At 44.9% G+C, this 23875-nt stretch overlaps 1 protein-coding gene across 1 annotated transcript in view; it reads right to left on the bottom strand.

Moving 5' to 3' along the window:
* The window catches only part of USP32 (ubiquitin specific peptidase 32), a 223798-nt gene that overhangs the window by 144440 nt on the left and 55483 nt on the right, over positions 1-23875 (bottom strand). The window contains exon 2 of the mRNA XM_070932007.1: positions 11360-11487. Coding sequence (XP_070788108.1) covers positions 11360-11487 — 128 coding nt within the window. The remainder of the gene's footprint in view (positions 1-11359; positions 11488-23875) is intronic.

Genomic DNA, 23875 nt, shown 5'->3' with positions numbered 1-23875 from the left:
CCACGTGGGACATGAACACAAGGCACATACCTCACCATCTAATCTTAGTGCCTGGGCGGTTTGCGATGACCTGGTGCATCTTCTCCCATTGAACAGGAAGCCAATTGAGATCAGTGACTCAGCTTTCAGAGGGGCTCAGAGGTTTAAAACCACAGTCAATACTCTGGGTTCCTTCCTTAACTACACAGGATGTGGGTTCATCTACAGGTAGTCCTCGACTTACGACCACAGTCAGGACTGGGAAATGTGTTGTTAAGAGGTATGGCCATTAAATGAGGCATCACATGACTGCACCCAATTTTATGACTTCTTTCGCCATGGTCGTTAAGGGAGACATCCTGTGGTCACCATTTGTGACCTTCCTTGCTGGTGTAGGAAGCCCCCCACCCAAGAGAATGAAATGTTTTGGGGAGTATTAAAAGAGGCAGAATATTATATTTCCCCAAAGGAGAAATGGAAAAACATGGTCTTAAAGACAGAAAGTATCCCTCTCTTCCTGCATAATGAAACATCCTCCAGCAGATGCCTGAAGTCTTTAGAGATGGATATTTTATGTTCATTAAGAAAGACTGGCCACTCTAGTCATAAACAAAACACCTTCAGCTCCAGTTGATGGGATTAAGTAGGACAGGACGTGACCTTTTAGGACATAATACGATTAACCCACCACCATTAGAATAGCAAAAGACATAAGGCTCACTACATTGCACAACCCCCTGGAGCATCTCAGAACCCTATAAAAATCCATGTACTCATCAAACCAATTTGTCAGCTGTCCAAGAACTACATGCTGTGGTTGTTTTGCTCATCAATAAACAGAGTCCTTCTTTCCAATCGGCCTCCATTTTATTTCCAGCGTCTTTTTCCCAACTTGGAACCAGACCAGATTTTTCTTCCAACACCAACTGCCCTACTGAATTTCCAGGTCACATAAAGGTTGGGAAAGTTGCAAATGGCCATCAGGTGACTCTAGGACCCTCAAACTACCAGAAATGTGAGCCCTTTGCCAAGATCCCCCCGGATCGCAATCGCGTGACCACAGGGACGCTGCAATGGTTGTTAAGTGCGAGGATCAGTCGTAAATCCCTTTTTTGAGCATCACCGTAACTTTGAACAGGCACTAAACAAATGGTCATAAGTCAAGGGCTATGATTGTACATATTGTTAAATCTACTTACGAGTCCAAAAGATTATTTGCTTCTACAATTTTATTATTTATATCCCATCTTTGTTTTTTTATAAACAACTCAAGGCAGGAGACATATTTAATACTTCTTCCTCCTCCTATTTTCCCCGCAACAAAACCCCTGTGAGGTGAGTTGGACTGAGAGAGAGTGACTGGCCCAAGATCACCCAGGTGGCTTTCATGCCTGCCACCCAGGTGGCTTTCATGCCTAAGGTGGGACTAGAATTCCCACTCTCCCAGCTTCTAGCCTGGTGCCTTAATCACTAGTGATTCTTTCTATTAAAGACAATTTAAGTGCTGCTGCAAAGATCCCAGATTTTTATCTTACACTTACATGCATTTATTTATGATAATTAGCTTTCAGAGTAAAAACCCAGCTAATCCTCAGACATACAACTTGTAAAATATTGTATTTATTTCTTGTGGCTTGAGGAACAATAAGTATGGCTGCATGAGGACCATAAAAACAACAACAACATTTTTTTCCAATACTTTCAGAACCCTCTGACAATATCTGTGTGTTTTTCAAAACCCATCTCCAAATCATGAGGTCTGCAAACTTAATTGGGCCTATAACAGTTGAACACCTGTGCCGTTTACCAGGACTTATGTGCAACTGATTATATACCCTTCTTTGCAAACCCTGGATTTGTACATTACACTCATATGAGCGTTCCCACTTCAAATCTTTACTGCTGGACATGTACACAATAGCATCTGCAAGAAATGCTGGCACATTAATCAATAACAGCTTTTGTAGTGACAGAAAAAAAAATCGTTAGTCTATTTTACCAGAAATAAATAGGCCATACCTACATTTGAATTCACTTAATGGGAGATGCCTAGACATTTAATCACTCATACCAGAAAAATCAATACTTGCATATATACACATTCCCCTCTTCCCCACTGAAATAGCTTTCAAAATTATACAATACAACCTTTTAACTTTTTCTAACACCTTTTTTTTTTTTTTTAACATTACCCATTTTGTCACATTTTTTTTTTCTCCAGGACTGTGAGAGTTAGCAAGTGGCTTTAGATCAGGGGTATCCAACTCTGGCAACTTTAAGACTTGTCGACTTCAATTCCCAGAATTCCCCAGCCAGCTTGGTGGGTTGCACTGAGAGTGACTGACTCACCCAAAGTCACCCAGCTGGCTTTCTTGGGCATGGCGGAACTTGAACTCATGGTCTCCTGCTTTCTAGCCTGGTGCCTTAACCACTAGACCAGTGATGGCAAACCTTTTTGGTACCAAGTGCCCAAACTGGAATGCGAGTGCAAGCGTGCACGTACGCCGGAGCACCGGAAACCCGAAGACCAGCTGGCCGGCGCGCACATACCTGGTTTTTGGGCATTTTTGGCCAGCTTTCGGGCCGTCCCCAACTTTGGCAAGTTTAAGACTTGTGGACTTCAACTCCCAGAATTCCCTAGCCATGGAGACAACTGACTCACATTTATGACGGTTGCAGTGTTCTCGGGTCACGTGATCCCCTCTTGCAACCTTCTGACAAGCAAAGTCAATGGGGAAGCCAGACTCACTTAACAACCGTGTTACTGATTGAACAACATCAGCGATTCACTTAACAAACGTGAGAAGAAACATTGTAAAATGGGGCAAAAACTCACTTAACAAATTTCTCGCTTAACAACATAAATTTTGGGCTCAATCATGGTTGTAAGCTGAGGACTACCTTTACTCACTCTATTGATTGATTGATTGATTGATTGGTTTGGTTTAATTGGCACCCAGTTCCCTTTGAAGCAACTCTGGGTGGCTTACAAAATTAAAAGCCAATAAAAACATGAACAATAAATATACCTTTTAGGAAAAAGAAGTTACAATTAAAAAGATGGGGAGGAAAGGAGCAAAATGAGCAATGGGGGGGCGGGGGGGCAGAGGTGGTATTCAGCTGGTTCGGACTGGTTCAGCCGAACCGGTTGCAGAGACTGTGGATGGGCTCGCCCACCCACTTGGATGTAATGCCATCCTATTTAGCCACGTTTTTGAGCCTGGGTGCATGCGTGGAAGGCATGCGCGCAAGCAAAGCGCATGCACGGAAGGTGCATGTGCAAGAAAGCGCATGTGCGGAAAGCCAGGCACATGCACAGAAGGGATGCGCAATGAAGCGAGCATGCGCACACGGGGCGAACCGGTGGTAAGAAAATGTGAAATCCACCACCGATGGGGGGGAGGGGGAGATTTATTTATTTATTTATTACATGTATTTATATGCCGCCATTCTCCCGAAGGACTCAGGGTGGCGAACACAAGTTAAGAAACAAGTACAATAAAATCCCATTTTAAACCAAATAACTAATTAGTAGTAAATAATAAAACCCGGAATCAGAGTCAGCCTATTTGTTTGAACAGCCAAGTCTTCAGGTCCCAACGGAAGGAACGGAGATCAGGAGCCGTCCGGAGCTCAGTAGGTAATTCATTTCAGAGGGTGGGAGCACCCACAGAGAACGCCCTACCCCTGGGCGCCGCCAGACGACATTGGCTCGCCGTCGGAACCCTGAGGAGAGCGGCCCTATGTGAGCGAACAGGACGGTGAGAGGCAGGCAGGAGAAGGTCCTGCAAATATCCCAGACCTAAGTCATGTAGGGCCTTATAGGTGAGGACTAGCACCTTGAAGCGGACCCGGAGAACCACTGGTAACTAGTGCACCTCACGCAGGAGGGGTGTTATATGAGAGTAACGAGGGGCTCCCGTAACAACCCGTGCGGCTGCATTCTGGATCAGCTGGAGTCTCCGGGTGTATCTCAGGGGCAGGCCCATGTAGAGGGAATTGCAGTAATCTAAGCGGGAAATAACCAGGGCATGAGTGACTGTGCGAAGGTCATCTTGGTCCAGGAAAGGGCACAATTGGCGCACCAGGCGAACCTGTGTGATGGAGTCTTCTCTTAATCTGTCAACCCCTTCCAGCTTGATATGCCCCAGTTGGGATATGGAAGGTCAGAAGGATGTCTTGGTATTTATTTTTTTTTTGGGGGGGGGGGGGGAAACAGGGTTCTCCAAATTGGGCTCTAGAACTAAAATTGCCTTTTCCCCTTCCTGCTACATCCAACCATCAAGAGAAGGAATAAAAAGAAATTTCTCAACAGGAATAGAATGGGAGGGCTGGAGAGGTAGGAACAGCTGTGCTCTCTTCTCTGTCTTTAGTGGGATGTTCCCCAAAATGGGAGAGTTAGTCAGAATTGGGGGGGGGGCGCGCGGGGGGGAAGTGAAGAGAGACTGTCCCAGGCAAGTGGTTCCGTCAGCAAGTTTGCAGCAGGTGCCGTAAGGTCTATTTTAAAAGCATCGCTTCTCACGATGCCACTGGTTGCTCTCTCTGGATTTAGAAAAGCCAGGGTTTCCCCCCCCCCCCCAAATTTGCGGCCCTCAAGAGAAGAACGTGATTATTTCAGAGTGTGCCATCGGAATGGAAGCCTTTTGTCTTGCCTCTTTTTAAATTGTGCTTTTCCATTCATCTTTATATTTTTTTTTCCTCGGTGCTGGTTCGCAAGAGCTTTCAACAGCTGCGTCAGCAGCTCAGAAGTCTGTCTTGGAGAATTGTTAAGAAGGGCTCTTCTTGTTAACAATACCAGATTGTTGCAGATCATGCTGACCGGCACTGTTGATTCAAGAAATTTTGTTCTCTCTACGGAGCAAAATGGGATGTTCATCTTGAGTGTCCTTTCATGGCAAAACTACTTTTTTAAAAAAATCTTGCCTTTAGAACAAACAGCAATGTGACCTGGGAACCCATGGAGTCCTCGGAGACCCTTTCAGGGGTCCATGAAGTTAAATAAATAAATAATTTGAATATTCCTCAGGGTTTCCTTTTCTAACGCAGGAAACATCAGTAGATTTAATCTGCCTAAACCAAAGCTTTCGGGGGCCGTCAATCATTTCTATGAACATTTAAGGGGTTCTGAGACTCTGGGCCCTCCGGAGCCACAGGTTGTTGACCCTTGGACTATCCTAAAGGTGCTTTTTTCAAGAGGCAACTAGACTTTCTGTTTTTTCTTTAAAGACGTTTCACTTTTCATCCAAGAAGCTTCTTCAGCTCTGATTGGAGGCTGGGGAATGGAAGGATTTTATATTCCTTGCAGACAGCTGGTCATTTGCATTCTTTTAGAGAGTCATTGAGGCCACTTGGAGGTCTGTCTGTGTCCTCAGGGTCACCTGAGTGGTGCAAATGGGTGTGGAGCCTTCCTGCAACTGTTGAAAGGATTGTGTGGTAGACTGGAGATAGCAGTTCCAAGAAGGCTCCACACCCATTTGCACCACTCAGGTGACCCTGAGGACACAGACAGACCTCCAGGTGACCTTAACGACCTGCTAAAAGAATGCAAATGACCAGTCTTCAAAGAAAAACTATTAAGTCCATTTGCCTCTTGAAAAAAGCAGCTTTGGGACAACCATGACCTGGATGACTGAGAATCTCTGTTGTAAACTGAGGATAACCTGTATTTCTGGCCTTAGGTTAACTATTGCAATTTCCCTTTTTCATACCATCCATCACCCAGTAAGCCTGAGAGATCGGCACATCCCTCTAATTTCCAAGGAAATGGCAATTCAGACCTTGAAGTTCATATACAGGAAGTCCTCGACTTACAAACATTCATTTAGTGATCGTTCGAAATTGAAAAGGCACTGAAAAAAGTGACTTATGACTGTTTTTCACGCTTAGCACCACCCTGTGAATTCAGACACTTGGCAACTGGCATGTATTTATGACGGTTGCAGTGTCCCAGGGTCATGTGATCCCGTTTTACGACCTCCTGACAAGCCAAGTCCATGGGGAAGCCAGATTCGCTTAACAACCATGTGCCTAATTTAACTTCAGTGTTTCATTTAACAATTGTGGCAAGAAAGGTCATAGAACGAGACACAACTCACTGAACAGCTGTCTCGCTGAGCAACAGAAATTTTGCTAAAGTGGAGTCACCATGAGTGAGTTGGCGGGGGGGGGGCATGCAAATTTTCTTAAATTCTTACATTTTATGATTGATTTCTTTAGAAAGAATCATAAAAAAGTTTAGCATGGGCGATGCTAGTCACACACACTATTTTTCTCTTCCCTAAAATATGAGTGACTTTTCTGCTCCAACAGTACAGTGAGGAGAAAGAAATGGGAGCCAAAGTGTCTATAATCTAAGGATTAAATCTTAATCTAAGGATTTAAAAAAAATCATTAAAAAGCTCATTGCATCCAGGTACTTCTCCTTTATCATGGTGGTGCAGTGGTTAGAATGCAGTATAGCAGGCTAACTCACTGCTCACTGCCAGGAGTTTGGCTCAAGGTTGACTCAGCCTTCCATCCTTCCAAGGTGGGTAAAACGAGGACCCAGATTGTTAGGGGCCATATGCTGTCTCTGTAAACCGGTTAGTGAGTGCTGTAAAGCACTGTGAAGCGGTATATAAGTCTAAGTGCTAGTGCTATTGCAGGCCAACTCTGCCCACTGCCAGGAGTTCAATTCTGAGCAGCTCAAGGTTTACTTGGCCTTCCATCCTTCCGATGTCGGTAAAATGAGGACCCAGATTGTTGGGAGCAACCCTGTTTTCCCCAAAATAAGACATCCCCTGATAATAAGCCCAATCAGGCTTTTGAGCGCATGGCAATAAGGCCAAGCGCTTATTTCAGGGTTCAAAAAAATGTAAGACAGGGTCTTATTTTCGGGGAAACGCGGTATATGCTGACTCTGCAAACAGTTTAGAGAGGGCTGTAAAGCACCGTGAAGTGGTATATAAGTCTAAGTGCTAGTGCTATTGCAGGCCAACTCTGCCCACTGCCAGGAGTTCAATTCTGAGCAGCTCAAGGTTTACTTGGCCTTCCATCCTTCCGATGTCGGTAAAATGAGGACCCAGATTGTTGGGAGCAACCCTGTTTCCCCCAAAATAAGACATCCCCTGATAATAAGCCCAATCAGGCTTTTGAGCGCATGGCAATAAGGCCAAGCGCTTATTTCAGGGTTCAAAAAAATGTAAGACAGGGTCTTATTTTCGGGGAAACGCGGTATATGCTGACTCTGCAAACAGTTTAGAGAGGGCTGTAAAGCACCGTGAAGTGGTATATAAGTCTAAGTGGTATTGCTGTTGCAGACTCACTCTACCCACTGCCAGGAGTTTGATCCTGACCGAGTCAAGATTGGCTCAGCCTTTCATCCTTCTGAAGTCGGTAAAAGGAGGACCCAGATTGCTAGGGGCCATATGCTGATTTTGTAAACCGCTTAGAGAGGGCTGTAATGCAATGTGAAGTGGGATATAAGTCTATTGCTATAAGTGCTATTATGTTTTCAAGGCACAAGAGTTATATCCAAGCATCTAAAACCTGCTGGACAAAGCTAGAAATGAGTAAATAAGGCAGACATTCCACAGGAATGCACTGATCAGCATGGATAGTTGGTCTAGTATTGATCTTGGTGTTAATTTCCACTTATCTGGAAACTGATTGCTGGTGAGGGGGTCTTTTAGTCCTCTTGTTTCCCCTTTGGCTTTTTGATTATCTCTTTTAAATGGTATGTAGGTGTTGTTTATCTCAATGTGCCTGTTGATAGCTGGGAGGAACCACTAAGAACACTCCACTAACACTACAGCCACTATATATAAACAGAGAACGAACCCCATTCTCTTATAGCACTGATGATGTTACCTAGTTTGGGTAATGAAACGTCTTCAAGAAAACAACCGAGTTCAGTAAGCACCAAGAACCCCCCTCATTCAATATGTACAATCAGACATATCTTTACCCTTCCTTCTGAGTTGATTTCCTGATCTGGGTCATTTAATGGGGCTGTCACTATATAACAGGAGACAGGAGAGGAAAAATAGGATTAGAAATAATTAGCTGCTTTGTCAAAAAAATGTTGTACAGCAGAAACCTGAGAATGGGGGTGGAGAATTAAGTGAATGCAACAGGAATAAAGGGGTAATTAATGAAGAAAAATCTGATTACAGTAGCCATAGAGAGCAAGTAAAAAGTAAAGCGGATTCTTAGAATGAAGATCATGCAAATTAGCTCTGATCTATATCTCACAGCCACCTAGTAACAGGAGTAGCCTTCCAGCCTCAGCTGGGCTAATATTGACCAACAATCAAGAGGCAAACAATACCCCAATCAAGGAAGTACTAAATCAGACAAATAAGCTAACAGTAAGCAATAGCCTAATCAAGGAACCACCAAGAACACTCCGACCAACACTGACAGGACAAGCCACTTGTATATTAACAAAGAGAAAACCCCACTCCCTTCTAGCACTGATGATGTTACCTATTTGGGTAATGAAACATCTGCAAGAAAACAACCAAGCTCAGAGAGCACCAAGGACCCAAGTATTCAACCCTGACCTACAATTATTCTAGTGATTCTGTATTCTGATAACATCTATAGATCTGTGGCCAAAGCCGCCCTGAGTCTTCGGAGAGGGGCGGCATACAAATTGAATAAATAAATTAATTAATTAATAAAATGACTCAAACAGAATCCTGAAGTTTAGATTACCGTATTTTTTGGAGTATAAAACACACTTTTTTCCCTCCTAAAAGAGGCTGAAAATTTGGGTGTGTCTTATACTCCAAATGTAACCCCGCACGCGTTGTCCAAAATGGCTACCCGGAACAGATGCTGCCTTCTCTTACCTCTTCCACGCTTCACCTGCTTTAGTCACTGGAGCTCCCTCGGATGATCAGCTGTGCTTTTTTAGAAGCTGTATTTTAGCCCCAACCAGCCCCAACCTCAAAACCAGCGAGCGAACTAATGTGCTGAAGCTGACCAGGCTAAGGACTAGCCAGATGAATACCTGGGAGGCAGAATTTTTTTTCTCCTATTTTCTTACCCAAAAACTAAGGTGCATCTTATACTCTGAAAAATACGGTATGTGTCAAGTTAGTGTCAACCCTTAGTGACCACATAGGTAGACCTTCTCTAGTATAATCTGTCCCCAAACTGGCCCTTTAGAACAGAAGTGTCAAACTCAAGGCCCGGCAAGCCAAATCTGGCCCATGGGGCGCTTAGATCTGGCCTAGGGGGCCGACCTGGAAACAGCGAAGGACTGACCCACGGTGCCTCTGCCAGTGAAAACAGAGCTTGGGAGGGTCGCACACTGCCATCCCGAGCTCCATTTTCACTGGCAGAGGATTGCAGGAGGCCGTCACAACCGAAACGGAGCTTGGGAGCCAGTTTTTGCTGGCAGAGCACTCGGACCGCCACGGGCGCCCCCGACACGAGTGACGTCGAGCTGGCCATGCCCACCCTGGCCCCCCAAAGTCAAACACAATCCTGATGCGGCTCTCAATGAAATTGAGTTGGATACCCCTGCTTTAGAACGTATCTTCAAATCCTCTACAGCCCTAAACCTGGAGGATTTAATATTCCCCAGCACAAGCCGAGTATATAAGAAAATGTATCCATCGTAATATTGAAAAGCCTTCCCTGACAGTCAGATAATTTTAAAAAAAATTCCCAAAGGCACAAAATACATAAGGTTATAATTGACCCATGACACTTAAAGCAACAAGCTCGCATGAGATCACATTTTTGACTTGACAGAAATATCCATTCAAGCAGCAGGTACAGAACTAACTGGTCAATCAAATGTTAAGTTTCGCCAGTCACACACTGCTCCCTAAAGCCAAGACACAAAAGGCCAAATAAAGAATCAATTCGTATTCTCTCTGCTGTGCCAGCAAAGAAAATCCAGGACAAAGCTGACACGGTTAAGCAACAATCCACCGTAATAACCCTCTCCAGAACCGCTAAACAAATTGCTAAACAGACTGCACTCCGGGGTAGGGAGATCAAAGGACAATCTAAGAAAATGGGGCTGCCCTACAGAAGACACTCTGTGCAAATGTAGAGAAGAACAATGCATCTCACATATACTATGATGCATACAATGTCCTTCAACATGTGTGAAGGAAGACCTGATGCTGGCAAGAGAAAATAGCAATGGCACTTAGATTTATATACTGCTTCATAGTGCTTTACAGCCCTCTCTAAGCGGTTTACAGAGTCAGCATATTGCCCCCCAACAATCTGGCTCCTCATTTTACCCACCTCGGAAGGATGGAAGACTGACCCAACCTTGAGCCTGGTGAGATTCGAACTGCTAAATTGCAGGCAGTCCGCAGAAGTAGTCTGCAGTACTGCATTCTAACCACTGCGCCACTTCGGCTCTGTCAGCGTGGCCCAATACCCAGCAAATGTTATTTAGTTTTAATACTATTTATTCTACATACTTTTTACATGGGCTACGTTTCTATGAAGGGGCCCACAATGGCTCACTGGGTTAAAGATGCTGAGTTTGTCAGCTGGAGAGTTGACAGCCCAGGTTCGAGACCCGAGCTCTGAGCAACGGGGTGAGCTCCCGTCACTTGCTCCAGCTCCTGGCTACCTAGTAATTTGAAAACATGCAAATGCGAGTAGATTAACAGGTACCACTTCAGTGGGAAAGTAACAGAGTTCCCTGTACATGACATTGGATAACCATTTGTTTGAAGTGGTGTAGGGTTTCCTGCCTAAGCAGAGGGTTGAACTAGAAGACCTCCAAGATCCCTTCCAACTGTTTTTCTATTCTAATCTACCTCGGCATATAAGCATGCTGGCCACATGACCATAGCAAATGTCTTCGGACAATGCTGGCTCCCTCGGCCAAGAAACAGAGGTGGGCATGCCTAGAGTTGAAGAAGACTGACAGGGAAATCTTTACCTTTGTATATTCCTATGACCTGTTTTATATCTATTTTATTTGCTCACTGTTGAATGTTATATGTGTAAGTGCTTCTGACATGAATAAAGAAAGAGATCGAAACTTAGTGGTTCGACTAACATCCGAGGCCACCTGTAACCTGCATACCTGGCAAATAAGTTTAATGAATATTTCAAATTCAGCCAGGCTGCCAGTTGGCAGGCAAACGTGAATGACAAATTATTTTTACGTACAAGAAGGCAAGGGGATCTGTTTTGTCCTTGAGCTGCTCAACTCTTAAAAATGCCCAACAGCATCAAAAGAAGGGGAGCTTGTCTTGGCCCTGTGTAGACAAACCCCAATATCTCCTCCGTGAAATGCTTCTTCACTTGGTGTTGTTCACTTGAAATGTTTTAAAACACTGATTTCTGCATTGGGTGGATTGGTGTGTGTGTGTGTGTGTGTGTGTAGGAGATGGAGGGCGGGAAGAGAAATTACCTCTGCAACTTTGGGAGGAACTCCATCTCCGAGAACTTCCCGAATGAAGCATTGTTGGCTCATGTAACACGAGAGTCCGCAGGTCCTCTTGAAGGCATCTTTCAGCCGTTTTAGCTCTACATCCGTCACTATATTGAACAGAAGAAAAGAGAGAGGAATTAGGCACATTTGTTTTAAATAAGAACACTTTGCACTCTTTAACTCAGGGGTGTCAAACTCAAGGCCCACAGACGGCATCTGGCCTATGGGGCTGCCCTGGAAACAGCGGACCAGCCCGTGGTGCCTCTGCCAGTGAAAACGGAGCTTGGGAGAGCCGCGTGCGGGCGTCCTGAGCTCAGTTTTTGCTTGCAGAGGGTTGCAGGAGGCTGTTGCAGCCTTGCGAGCCTGTTTTCGTTGGTAGAGCACTCGGGCCACCATAGGCGCCCCGAAAACGAGTGACGTCAAGCTAGGTATGCGCCCCCCCGCTCCCCTTCGAAGGCAAACACAACCCTGATACGGCCCTTAATGAAATCGAGTTTGACAACCCTGGTTTAACTATTCAAAGAGAGGGGGGGGATTAAGACATCTAAAGCAGAGGTGGTATTCAGCAGGTTCTGACCAGTTCTGGAGAACCGGTAGCGGAAATTTTGAGTGGTTCGGAGAATTGGTAAATACCACCTTTGACTGGCCCCGCCCCCATCTATTCTCTGCCTCCCGAGTCGCAGCTGATCGGGAGGAAATGGGGATTTTGCAGTAACCTTCCCCTGGAGTGAGGTGGGAATGGAGATTCTACAGTATCCTTCCCCTGCCATGCCCACCAAGCCACGCCCACCAAGCCATGCCACGCCCACCAAGCCACACACATAGAACCGCTGATAAAAAAAATTTGAATCCCACCACTGATCCAAAGGCCTCTTGTCTCACAAGGCAAACTCAACCACTTGTCCAGGGGTGAAATGCTCCCGGTTCGGACCGGATCGCTGCGCCACACCCCTCCCATGCCCAGCTGAGCCGCGCAATCATCAGAGGCTGTTTTTTTTTTACTTTTCAAAGCATTTTTTTCTACAACCTCTTTGGCCGAAAAAATGCTTTTAAAAGTAAAAAAAAAAAAAATAAAGCCTCTGATGATCGCGCGGCTCAGCTGGGATCGTCAGAGGCTTTTCAAAGCATTTTTTTCTGCAACCCCTTCGTCCGAAGAGGTTGTAGGAAAAAAAAAATGCCTTTAAAAGCCTCTGGCGATCCCAGCTGACTTGCCTAAAAAGCCCTGAAGACGTTTTTATTCCATCAAGCCGGCCTAGCCTAAATGGTTTTTAAATTGGGATTTTAAATTTTATGGATTTGGGGGTTTTAAATTGGGAAGCTAGTGATTTAATTCTTTTTAATTATCTTAACTTTTGTATTTGTCTGTTTTTTAATTTTGGCTGTTCACCGCCCTGAGTCCCTTCTGGGAGAAGGGCAGTATACAAATTAATTAATTAATTAATTAATTAATTAATTAATTAATTAAATAAATAAATAAATAAATAAAAAGCATTTTTTTCTGCATCCTCTTAAGATTGTAGAAAAAAAGCTTTTAAAAGTAAAAAAAAAAAAAGTTGGCCACGCCCACCCAGTCACATTACCCCCCCCAACCAAGCCATGCCCACAGAACCGATAGTAACGAATTTTAGATTTCACCCCTGCACTTGTTCATCTTAGAGACCGTATTCTACCTATGAGGTTGACCACCTTTGAATGTACTGCTGGGTCTTCCTCGAAAGTCTGAATGAAGAGATGCAAGAATAAGCTACAGTAGTCCTCGGCGTACAATGATTCATCTAGCAACCGTTCAAAGTTACAGCAGCACTTTAAAAAGTTATATAAGATCGGTCCCTGCACTTATGACTGTTGTAGCATCCCCACCGTCACATGATCAAGATTTGGGTGCTTGGCAACTGGCATGTATTGATGACAGCTGCAGCATCCTGGGGTCATGTGATCATCATTCGTGACTTTCTCAGCCAGCTACCAAACTGGCAAACTCAATGGGAGGCATCAGATTTGCTTAATGACGGCATGATTCATTTAACAACTGCAGTCATTTGCTTAACAACCGTGGCCAAAAAGTCATGAAATCAGATGGGACTCACTTAACAATTGCTTTGCCTAGCAACAGAAATTCTGGTCTCAACTGTGGTCATAGGTTGAGAACTATTTCTTTATTCCCAGCACAATTTTTCATTTCCAGTCCAATATGCTTTTTCATATGATGGGCCTAATTGACAGCACCTAAAGAATTTCTCCTGATTTCTCTTTCTCTTCTGTTGCAACTCAGCAGTTCAAAAACTGCCTCCGTTCAGAATTTTGAACCGAGTAGATGGACAGAGGAATAAAACAAGATTTTTTTTTAAAAAAAAGAAACCACCCCAGAATACTCATTTTTCAGTTTCACGGCTAAAGTATTTACTGTGTTTCTCTTAGCTCTACAGGAACGTTGCTCATTTGCACTATGATATGAATCTGAAACAGGGGAATTCTCAACCGTGAAAGAAAAGAATTCTTCTTGATCCACAATTTTCCTGGATATAAAGAGCTAATGCCCCCAAACAAACATCTCCTGAGCTGCCGTGCACTGTTATTATCCTTGCTTACTCACAGAAGGAAATAAGAGTTGTCACCAAGATAGTTGACAACCATTATCAGCAGCACAAAGCATAGTGAGGCTCAGGTTGATGGGGAGGAGAGAGAGGCTGGCTGCTGCCAGTTCGCGTCGGTTCAAGCGAACCAGGAGTTAAGATTCTGCGCAGTTTGGCGAACCGGCAAATCCCACCACTGGCTGGCCCCACCCCCGCTCATTTTTCAGCCTGTTTTCCGGGCCGTTTTCAGGCCGTTTTTCGGGCCAGTTTTGTTTTCTCTGAGGAGACAACAAAATCTAAGAAAGGTAGAACCAGGTGGGTTTCATACGCCCCACGATTGATCCTTGGCAAGAAATACCATATTTTTCGGAGTATAAGAGAACCTTTTTCCCCTCTAAAAGGGGGTGAAAATTTAGGTGCGTCTTATACACCGAATGTAGTCCCACCCAGCCACTGGCCCCCACCCTTTGGCCTCTGCCTTGCATCAGTTACCTCCTTGCAAGCAAACAGCAAGAAAAAACAACTCCTTTCAGCTTCAGCACAGCCTAATTAGCACAAGTTGATTCCATTGGCCTCCCAACTCTCAGCTGATTTGCTCTCAGCTGTTTTGCGCAGGGCTCTGCTGCTTGCTGCAAAGAGGTAAATTGCTGGAGCAGATTTTTTTTTCCTTGTGTTAATCAAGCTATGCTGAAAAGGAAACTGAAAGTAAAGCAGGCTTTTTGCTGTTTGCTGCAACGAGGCAAAATTGTTCAGAGGCAGAGGGAGATTTCTTTTTCTTCTTTTCCTCACTCAAAAAGGTAGGTGCATCTTATAGTCCAGTGCGTATTATACTCCGAAAAATACGGTACTATGCTAATACCTCATTTATATGCCGCCTAGAGTTGCTAACAATGGGTGGCATATAAATTTAATAGATAAATAAAAAGTGATACAAGTGGAGGCCTTTGAATCAGAATCAGAGTAGAGCTGAAAGGGACCTTAGAGGTCTTCTAGTCCAGCCCCCTGCTCAAGCAGGAGATCCTATAACTGTGATGGCAAACCTGTGGCACACGTAGTCATATCAGTGGGCACGTGAGCTCAGTTCCGCCAGCTGATTTTCGGGCCTTCTGGGCCCACCAGAAGTAGTGAAACAGGCTATTTCCTGCCTCCGGAGGGCCTCGGGAGGGTGGTGGGGCAGGCCCATTTTTCTCTCTCACTTGGCTCCAGAGCCTCTCTAGGAATCTGAGGAGGGCAAAAACGACCTTCCCCATCCCCCCGGAGGTCCTCCAGAGGCCAGAAACGGCCAGTTTGCCAACTTCCAGTCCTACCACTGCTTATATACCCCTTCACAGTACTTTACAGCCCTTTGTAAGCCGTTTACAAAGTAAGCCTCTTGCCCCCAACAATCTGGGTCCTCATTTTACCAACCTCGGAAGAATGGAAAGCTGAGTCAGCCTTGAGCTGGTCAGAATCGAACTCCTGGAGTTAGCAGTGAGTTAGCCTGTCCATTGTTAGTTAGTGAGTTAGTTTCCATCCATTGTTTCTTGTCTTGCCCTCTCTGGTGCTTTGGAAAATAATTTTAACTCCCTCTTCTTTGTGGTAGCCCCCCAAATACTGGAATACTGCTAGCCAAACCCAAATCCAGCAGCTACTGTCTAGCCTCAGACATAACTTATGAAAATGATATGTAGCCTGCGCCTAGTTCCTAAACTTAAAGCACGCGATCAGCTGTTTCTCTTCCAACTCACTGGCATCTGTGTGATATTGCCTTTCAGTGGGGAATGAGCTGCACAGCCGTTAGCTATGGAGCTGGATGAGGGATATACTCCTTCCCAGAATGAGACTCTTACATGAAATTAAATATTGAAGCTTCATAAATATTGGGGAAGGAATAAAATAGCTGGCGTTATTTAGCGGACTCTTGAAAAGCAAGCGTCAAGGGTAAGGCTTCTCAAGCTGGCCAACTTTTAAGAGGTGCGGACTTCAACTCCCAGAATTCCCCAGGGCTCTTGAAATTAATTTACTGATTAAACTTTTGTTTTGGATTCATAACAAGGCTAACCATTAAAAAGGAAGAGCTAAACAAGGAGAAGGAGGAGGAGGAGGAGGAGGAGGAGGAGGAGGAGGAGGATTGTTGTTGTTGTTGTTGTTGTTGTTGTTATTATTATTATTATTATAAAAAAGTAAAAAGGGTAGATTTTAATGCCTTATTTTACTGCACCGAAGGAGTTGGGAGTCAATGGCTTTTTTTCCTTTTTCCCTTGCTTTCCCCCCCACTATCCATTTCCTTTTTTCCTTTCCTAATTTTCCTAATATTTGCTTTTGGATTCTTTTTGTATGTCATATTATAAAATGAATAAAACTATAAATACTGTCAAGGACCTGATGTAGATGAAGCCTTCGGAATAAATTCGATCTTTTTTCCAGAAGGCCAACTGCACCGCTAACAATCTGACTCTCTGCACCAATAATAAATATAAATATATTGTGAGTTGAACACCCACAAGAAAAAAAACACAAGGATTTTTTTTGTCTTTTGAGATACAGCCAAAACCTAGAACTAGATTCTGATATGCCAGCAGCTTACATGATTTGTAAATAATTATTTCTCTTTCAGCCCACCATGTCCTGGCACAGATGAAAAGACTTTTAGTTCCAATCTCTATTTCAGAATGTTAAGCAATTAAAAAAAAAAACCTTAACTGAGATGGGGCAGAACCAGATCTCTCTCTCTCTCCCACAATGCCTGCTCTGTTTGCGGGAGATGCCAGCTTTTAATCTTCTTAAGATTTACTGTCCTTAATAATTAATGGAATGCATACTGCTATGGCCATTTTCCGGCTTGCAATCCCAGCAATAATAAAAACTGCCATAAAGACTTTACAAATGGTCTATACCCCCTGCCTCAAAATGAAAAAAAAAAAAAGAGAGAGAAAGAGAGAGAGAGAGAGAGAGAGAGAGAAAGGAGGATGGGAGGAACTAAATTCTACAGCAGCGGATAACTGCAGGGAAAGCACAAATATTATCTTTTTGAACAATGAATTGATTCTTGTTCTGTAACCCCGAGACTTTAATGAAAGAATCAGAGACCTGCAGCCACGCTTGGTCACTCATCCACAGGTGAGATACACATGCCTTCTGACAAGCAGAGTCAATGGAGAAGCCACATTCAGTTAACAACCGTGTTGCTAACTGAACAATTGCAGTGATTCACTTAACAACTGTGGCAAGAAAAGGCATACTATAGGGCAAAACTCACTTAACACTTAACACTCACGTAAGAGCCTTGATAGTACAGTGATTTAGTGCACCCTGTTATTAACACCAGCTGTCTGCAATTAAAGTAAGTTCGAATCTCTCCAAGGCTCAAGGTTGACTCAGCCTTCCATCCTTTCTAAGGTAGGTGAAATGAGGACCCAGTTTGTGGGGGCAATAAGCTGACTTTGTATAAAATATACAAAAGAATGAAGGCTATTGCTTAACGCATTGTAAGCCGCCCTGAGTCTCCGGAGAAGGGCGGCATATAAATCAAATTTTTTTTTAAAAAAAAAAGCATCCCAATTTGGATCGCATGACCATGGGGATGCGGTAATGGTCACAAGCGTGAAAAGTCAAGCTTTTTCGGTGCCGTTGTAACTTCGAAGGATCGTGAAATGGCTGTTAAGTCGAGGACTGCCACCTGCACTTCAATGCCTTGAGAATTAACACAAGAAATCAATGCCTGCCCAGTTTTATGGGACGGGTTCGGGCTTGAAGCAGCAGAGGCCCTGAACCTGCATGATTAAGAGCTAAAGGATTGCCCTGTGATAATCAACTTGGCATGCTAAGCTCTTATTTATTTGCGTAGTGTCCAATCGTACTTGCGTCTATAGCCCAGTGTTTATCAACCTCAGCAATTTTAAAAGGTGTGGACTTCAATTCCCAGAAATCCTTAGCAAGCATGCTGAGATGGAGAAACATCGATCGGATCTCTTCTGCTCAATTTCACAAAGGGTCTCTTGAAAAGGTGTCTCACCAGGGGTGGGCTGCTGGGGGTTCGCAGGGATTCGGGAGAACCTCTAGCTAAGATTCTGTGCAATTCGGAGAACTCCCAAATCCCACTGCTGGCTGGCCCCGCCCACCCACCCTACCCCTCCCAGGAGTCCCCACACGGCCTGTTTTGGATGTAGGTAAGTGCAGGGCGCTCACAGAGGCTCAGGGAGGGCAAACAATGGGTCTACCGGAAGTTCGGGAAGGCTGGAAACAGGCCCATTTCCGGCCTCCAGAGGGCCTCCGGAGCCTGGGGAGGCCATTTTCGCCCTCCCCAAGGCTCGAGGAAAGCCGCCAGAGCCCAGGGAGGGCAAAACACCACCACCCCACCATGGTGCAGGAGGCTGACTAGACCACGTCTACCCAGCAACTGGACAGAGAACCCCTTGCTAAAATTTTTGAAGCCCACCCCTTTGTCTCACCTTCCTCGGCTTATGACATCTAACTTTTCCCAGAGCTAATCCTGTCCCTTTATTTACCACTTAGATATTTCCCCAAACTTATTTGGCTAAGAGTCGTAGGAATCTGAGTGTAATATTCAGCAATGTATAATGGAAAGCAAAACAGGTAAACCATATAGAGCTACCTTGATGCAATGAAGGCCCTGAGAATATAGTACAAGCTTCAATATCTAATGAGTAAATTCTATTTTTGCTGGGCTGCTAAGAATCAAACTAGGTTAGAAGCCAGGAGGCTCTGAGTTCTAGTGCCGTCTTAGGCATGAAAGCCATCTGGGTGCCTTTGAGGCAATCACTCAATCTCAGCCCAACCCACCTCATAGGGTTCTTGTGGGTAAAATAGGAGGAGGAAAGAGTATGAGTTATGTTTGCCACCTTGAGTTATTTATGCCATAAGAAAAATGGAATAAAACATTAATAAAAAACAAAACAACAAAACAAAACAACACAACACAATACAATAGTGTTTCCAAGAAGCACCAATTGTAGAGCTGGATTTAAGATGCTAGATTCTATGACCTAAGAATCTTCCTTCCGTATTAGTAAGGTAAAGGTAAAGGTTCCCCTCGCACATATGTGCTAGTCGTTCCCGACTCTAGGGGGCAGTGTTCATCCCCGTTTCTAAGCCGAAGAGCCAGCGCTGTCCGAAGACGTCTCCGTGGTCATGTGGCCGGCATGACTCAACGCCAAAGGGGCACAGAACGCTGTTACCTTCCCACCAAAGGTGGTCCCTGTTTTTCTACTTGCATTTTTTACATGCTTTTGAACTGCTAGGTTGGCAGAAGCTGGGACAAGTAACGGAAGCTCACCCCGTTACGCGGCACTAGGGATTCGAACCGCTGAACTGCCAACCTTTCGATCGACAAGCTCAGAATCTTAGCCACTGGTCCACTACATCCATATTAGTATCTTTATAAATCCTTAGTAAGACCACACCTGGAATACTGCATCCAGTTTTGGTCACCACATTACAAAAAAGATGTTGAGACTTTGGAAAAAGTGCAAAGAAGAGCAACTAAGATGATTAAAGGCCTGGAGACTAAGACATACAAAGAACAGTTGCAGGATTTGGGTATGGCCAGTTTAGAGAAAAGAAGGACTGGGGGGGAACATGATAGCAGTATTCCAGTATTTGAGAGGTTGCCACAAAGAAGAGGGGGTCAACTTATTTTCAGAAAGCATCAGAAGGCAAGTTAAGAAGCAATGGATGGAAACTGATCAAGGAGAGAAGTAACCTGGTTTTAAGGAGAAATTTCCTGAGAGTGAGAACAATCAGTGGAACGACTTGCCTCCAGAAGTTGTGGGTGCTCCAACACTGAATGATTTTAAGAAGAGACTGGACAGCCATTTGTCTGAAACGGTATACGGTCGTGATGGCAAACCTATGGCACGCGTGCCACAGGTGGCACAGAGAGCCCTCTCTGCAGGCATGCGAGCCGTCGCCCCAGCTCAGCTCCAGCGCGCATGCCTCCCACCAGCCAACTGATTTCCGGGTCTCTGCCGCGCATGCACAGGGCGCATGTACAAGACGCGCACGTATGCATGTTGGGCGGGGGGGTCATGCACGCATGCGCAGGGGGAGCGTGGGGGATGCACGCGCATGCACAGGAGGCTGGGCACGTGGTGACAGGGGGACGCCTGCATTGCATTCTGCTTTCGGCACGCGACAACAAAAAGGTTAGCCATCGCTGGTATAGGGTCTCCTGCTTGAGCAAGGGGTTGGACTCAGGGGTGAAATGTAAAAGTTGTTACTACCGGTTCTGTGGGCGTGGCTTGGTGGTGGTGGGGTAATGTGACTGGGTGGGCGTGGCCAACTTTTTTTTTTTTTAACTTTTCAAAGCATTTTTTATAATGCTTTGAAAAGCCTTTGCCGATCAGGCAACTCAGCTGGGATCGTCAGAGACTTTTCAAAGCATTTTTTTAACCACCTCTTCAGCCAAGAGGTTGCAGAAAAAAATGCTTTGAAAAGCCTCTGACGATCCCAGCTGAGCCGTGTGATCATCAGAGGCTTTTTTTACTTTTAAAAGCATTTTTTTGGCCGAAGAGGTTGTAAAAAAAATGCTTTTAAAAGTAAAAAAAAAAAAAAAAGCCTCTGATGATCGTGCGGCTCAGCTGGGCATGGGGAGGGGGCAGGGATTTTTGCTACCGGTTTTCTGAACCACCCGCCACCATCACTACCGGATCAGGTGATCTGGTCCGAACCGGGAGCGTTTCACCCCTGGTTGGACTAGAAGACCTCCAAGCCTCCTTCTTGAAATTAGAATTCCCAAAAGCTAAGAGTCTGCTTTAAAGAGCTGCAGACTCAGGCTACGGTGTGTTTGCTTTGTGGTTTTATTCTTGGCTGCCATTTCTTTTTTTGCAATATTAAGTTGCATTTACGCTACGTCTATTGTTGTTTTTAATTTTAAATGACGTTTTCCGCCCTTGAGTCAGTCACTGTGTCAAGAGAGGCATCCAGATAAAAAAAAAACAAAGCAATCCATTGCCATGTTCAAAAGCACCCTTTGGAACTGAACCTGAACTAATGCACAGCTGTACTAGATTTCAAGGGCTTTATAATATCATTCTTAGCATCTGCTACACAACCCTGTGCACAGAAATGAAGTATATAAACTAAGCACCTGCAAATTTACGGACACCATAATAATTCACAACTGCTGCAGTTTTAAGCACTGGAACATCTGTTTTCTCTAAGGAGGATCCCAGGTTCAGTTCTTGGAATTGCTGTACGGTAAAGTATGTCAGATATTAAGTAGAAAAGGCATCTTCGCTTCAAGCTCCGGCAGACGAGCATCAGTCGAAGCAGGTAATCGAGGAAAACTTGCTTCATGGATCTTCGTTTTGGAGCCAAAGGACAACATTTGCCTTTCTGGAAGTTTTTAAGAAGAGATAGGACAGCCATTTGTCTGGAATGTTATAGGGCACGGCTGTCCAACTCAATTTCATTGGCCGCATCAGGGTTGTGTTTCAGGGTGGGTGGGTGAGGTGGGCGTGGCCAGCTTTATGTCACTCGTATCAGGGGCGCCTGTAGTTTGCCCGAGCGCTCTGCCAGCGAAAATGGGCTCCCGAGCTCTGTTTCAGCTGCGATGGCCTCCTGCAACCCAGCAAAAACAGAGCTCGGGAGGGATGCACGCAGCCCTCCCGAGCTCCGTTTTTGCTGGCAGAGGCACTGTGGGCCAGTCCTTCGCTGTTTCCAGGATAGCCCCGGGGGCTAGATCTAAGTACCCCACAGCTTGGATCCGGCCCCCGGGCATTGAGTAATTAGGCTACAGTGCATACATAAGCAGTGCAGAGAAGCGTTCTTTGTTCCTGATTGTTCCTGTTCCTGTTGCTTCCTGCGTCTTTCTGCTGATTGGTGTTAGACTGGATTGTTATATGGTACTGTATACCGAGAGTTACTAGAGTCTGTTTGCTTTGGTAAGGGAAGATACTTACTGGACTGATATTACTGTTTATGACCTTGGACTGTTTTACCTACACCGAGACTGCTTATTATCTTGTATATAAAGTATTTTTCTCACACGAGCTGCACATTTATCTCCTTCCCTGAGTGTTTCTGCTCTGCTCATTGCACAAGCAACAAATACTTTTTACACACACCCTAACAGAGTTTGACACCCCTGTTATAGGGTCTCCTGCTTGAGCAGGGAGTTTGACTTAAAGCAACGGTGGCTAACCTTTTCCGGACCGAGTGGCCAAAGCATATGTGCCCGAACCCCCAAAATGCAATGAGCATGTGGCCCCCACGCATGCCTCCCACCTTTACGAATTTGCATGCCTGGGCCCCCGCATACCTCCCCCACGGCAGAGACCCAAAGACCAGCTGGCCGGCAGGAGGCGTGCCCGTATGCTCAGCGGAGCTGAACTGGGGTGACTGCTCTTGTGCCCACTGCTCCTTAGTTCTAAGTTGCTTCTCTCCTTGATTAGTTTCCATCCGTTGCTTCTTGTCCTGCCTCCAGGGGCTTTGGAGAATAGCTTGACTCCCTTTTATTTCAAATAAATAAAAAGTTAGATTCATTCAATAAACCACTGTTCAGATACCCTGTTTCCCCAAAAATAAGAACTCCCCGGATAATAAGCCCAATCAGGCTTTTGAGCGCATGAGCTAAAATAAGCCCCCCAAAAAATAAGCCCCCCCCCCAAAATAAGCTCTCCCCGAAAATATTTAAGCGCCATTTCCTCTGGTTAGGGTTAATCAGGTAAGACGGCAAGAGGAGCCCCATCTTGCTCCACGTGCCCCAAAATAATAAGATCTCCCCCAAAAATAAGGCCAAGCGCTTATTTCGGGGTTCAAAAAAATATAAGACAGGGTCTTATTTTCGGGAAAACACGGTAGATATAGGTTAGTAGTATGTTCTGTAAATCAGGGGTCCCTAACCCCGGATCTATCAACTGGCACCAGTCCGTGGGATGACAGTAACCGGATTGCACAAACAAGCCAAGCCTCTGTCAACTCTAAAGTTGGCTTAAGCGAGGCCATTTTCTAGCTTCAGCGTTGCCACACGAGCTGAGGGTTAGGGAGGGTGGAGTAGAGATAGAGGGCGTTTGTAGCCAAAACTAAATACTTTTTCTTGGGAACCAAGGACATTCCCACAGGTGGTCGGACAGAGGAGGAGTGACGTTACCAGGCAACCGGACGACACAATGATTGGACCATGTGACTGACTGACTGGGGAAAGGGAGAAACTTTTGCTTTTAACTTGGTGAAAACTGCAGGAATATTCAGAGTCGGTTTTCACCATCCTGTGCCAATATGATATTTTCAATAAATCAGTTCTTTGAGGAATCTACCTGCCTCGGAATCCTGTTTATCATGGGACTATTACTTGGAACCCTGACAGCCCCATCCACAGGATGCAGGCAGCATACAAAACCACGACCCTTCTGATCCATGGAAAAACCACGGAACCGGTCCCTGGTGACCAAAAGATTGGGAACCGCTGGTGAAAACACAATCATTAGCTCCAACCTATGGTAAAGCAAAGAGGAAAGGTCTGTTCTCCATCACTTTCTAACGTCAGACGAAGAAGAAGGACTACGGATCAAAATCTAGTTAAGATGATTTTATTGCTCATGCCTCTATTGATAGTGCTCAACGTACAATCATTCGTTTAATGAACACTTGAAGTTACAACGGTACTGAAAAAAGTGATTTATGATGGGTTCTCAACTTACAACCATCAGAGCATCCCGTGATTCACTTAACAACTGCAGGGATCAAAAATTCAGGTGCTCGGTAACCAGCATGCACAGGTAGTCCTCGACTTGCAACAGTTCACTTAGTGACCGTTCAAAGCTACAACAGCACTGAAAAAAATGACTTATGACTTTTGACCAGTGCACCATATCTGTGGTCTCATGATTTGCATTTGGATGCTTGGCAACTGACTCACATTTATGACGGTTGCAGTGTCCTGGAGTCATGAGATAAAATTAAAATTAAAATTAAAATTAAA

This window comes from Pituophis catenifer, unplaced genomic scaffold, assembly GCF_029215685.1.
Source record: "Pituophis catenifer annectens isolate HBS135680 unplaced genomic scaffold, rPitCat1.0.hap2 SCAF_1, whole genome shotgun sequence".
In the NCBI taxonomy this organism is placed as follows: Eukaryota; Metazoa; Chordata; class Lepidosauria; order Squamata; family Colubridae; genus Pituophis; species Pituophis catenifer.
This window is presented reverse-complemented; position numbering and strand designations above follow the sequence as displayed.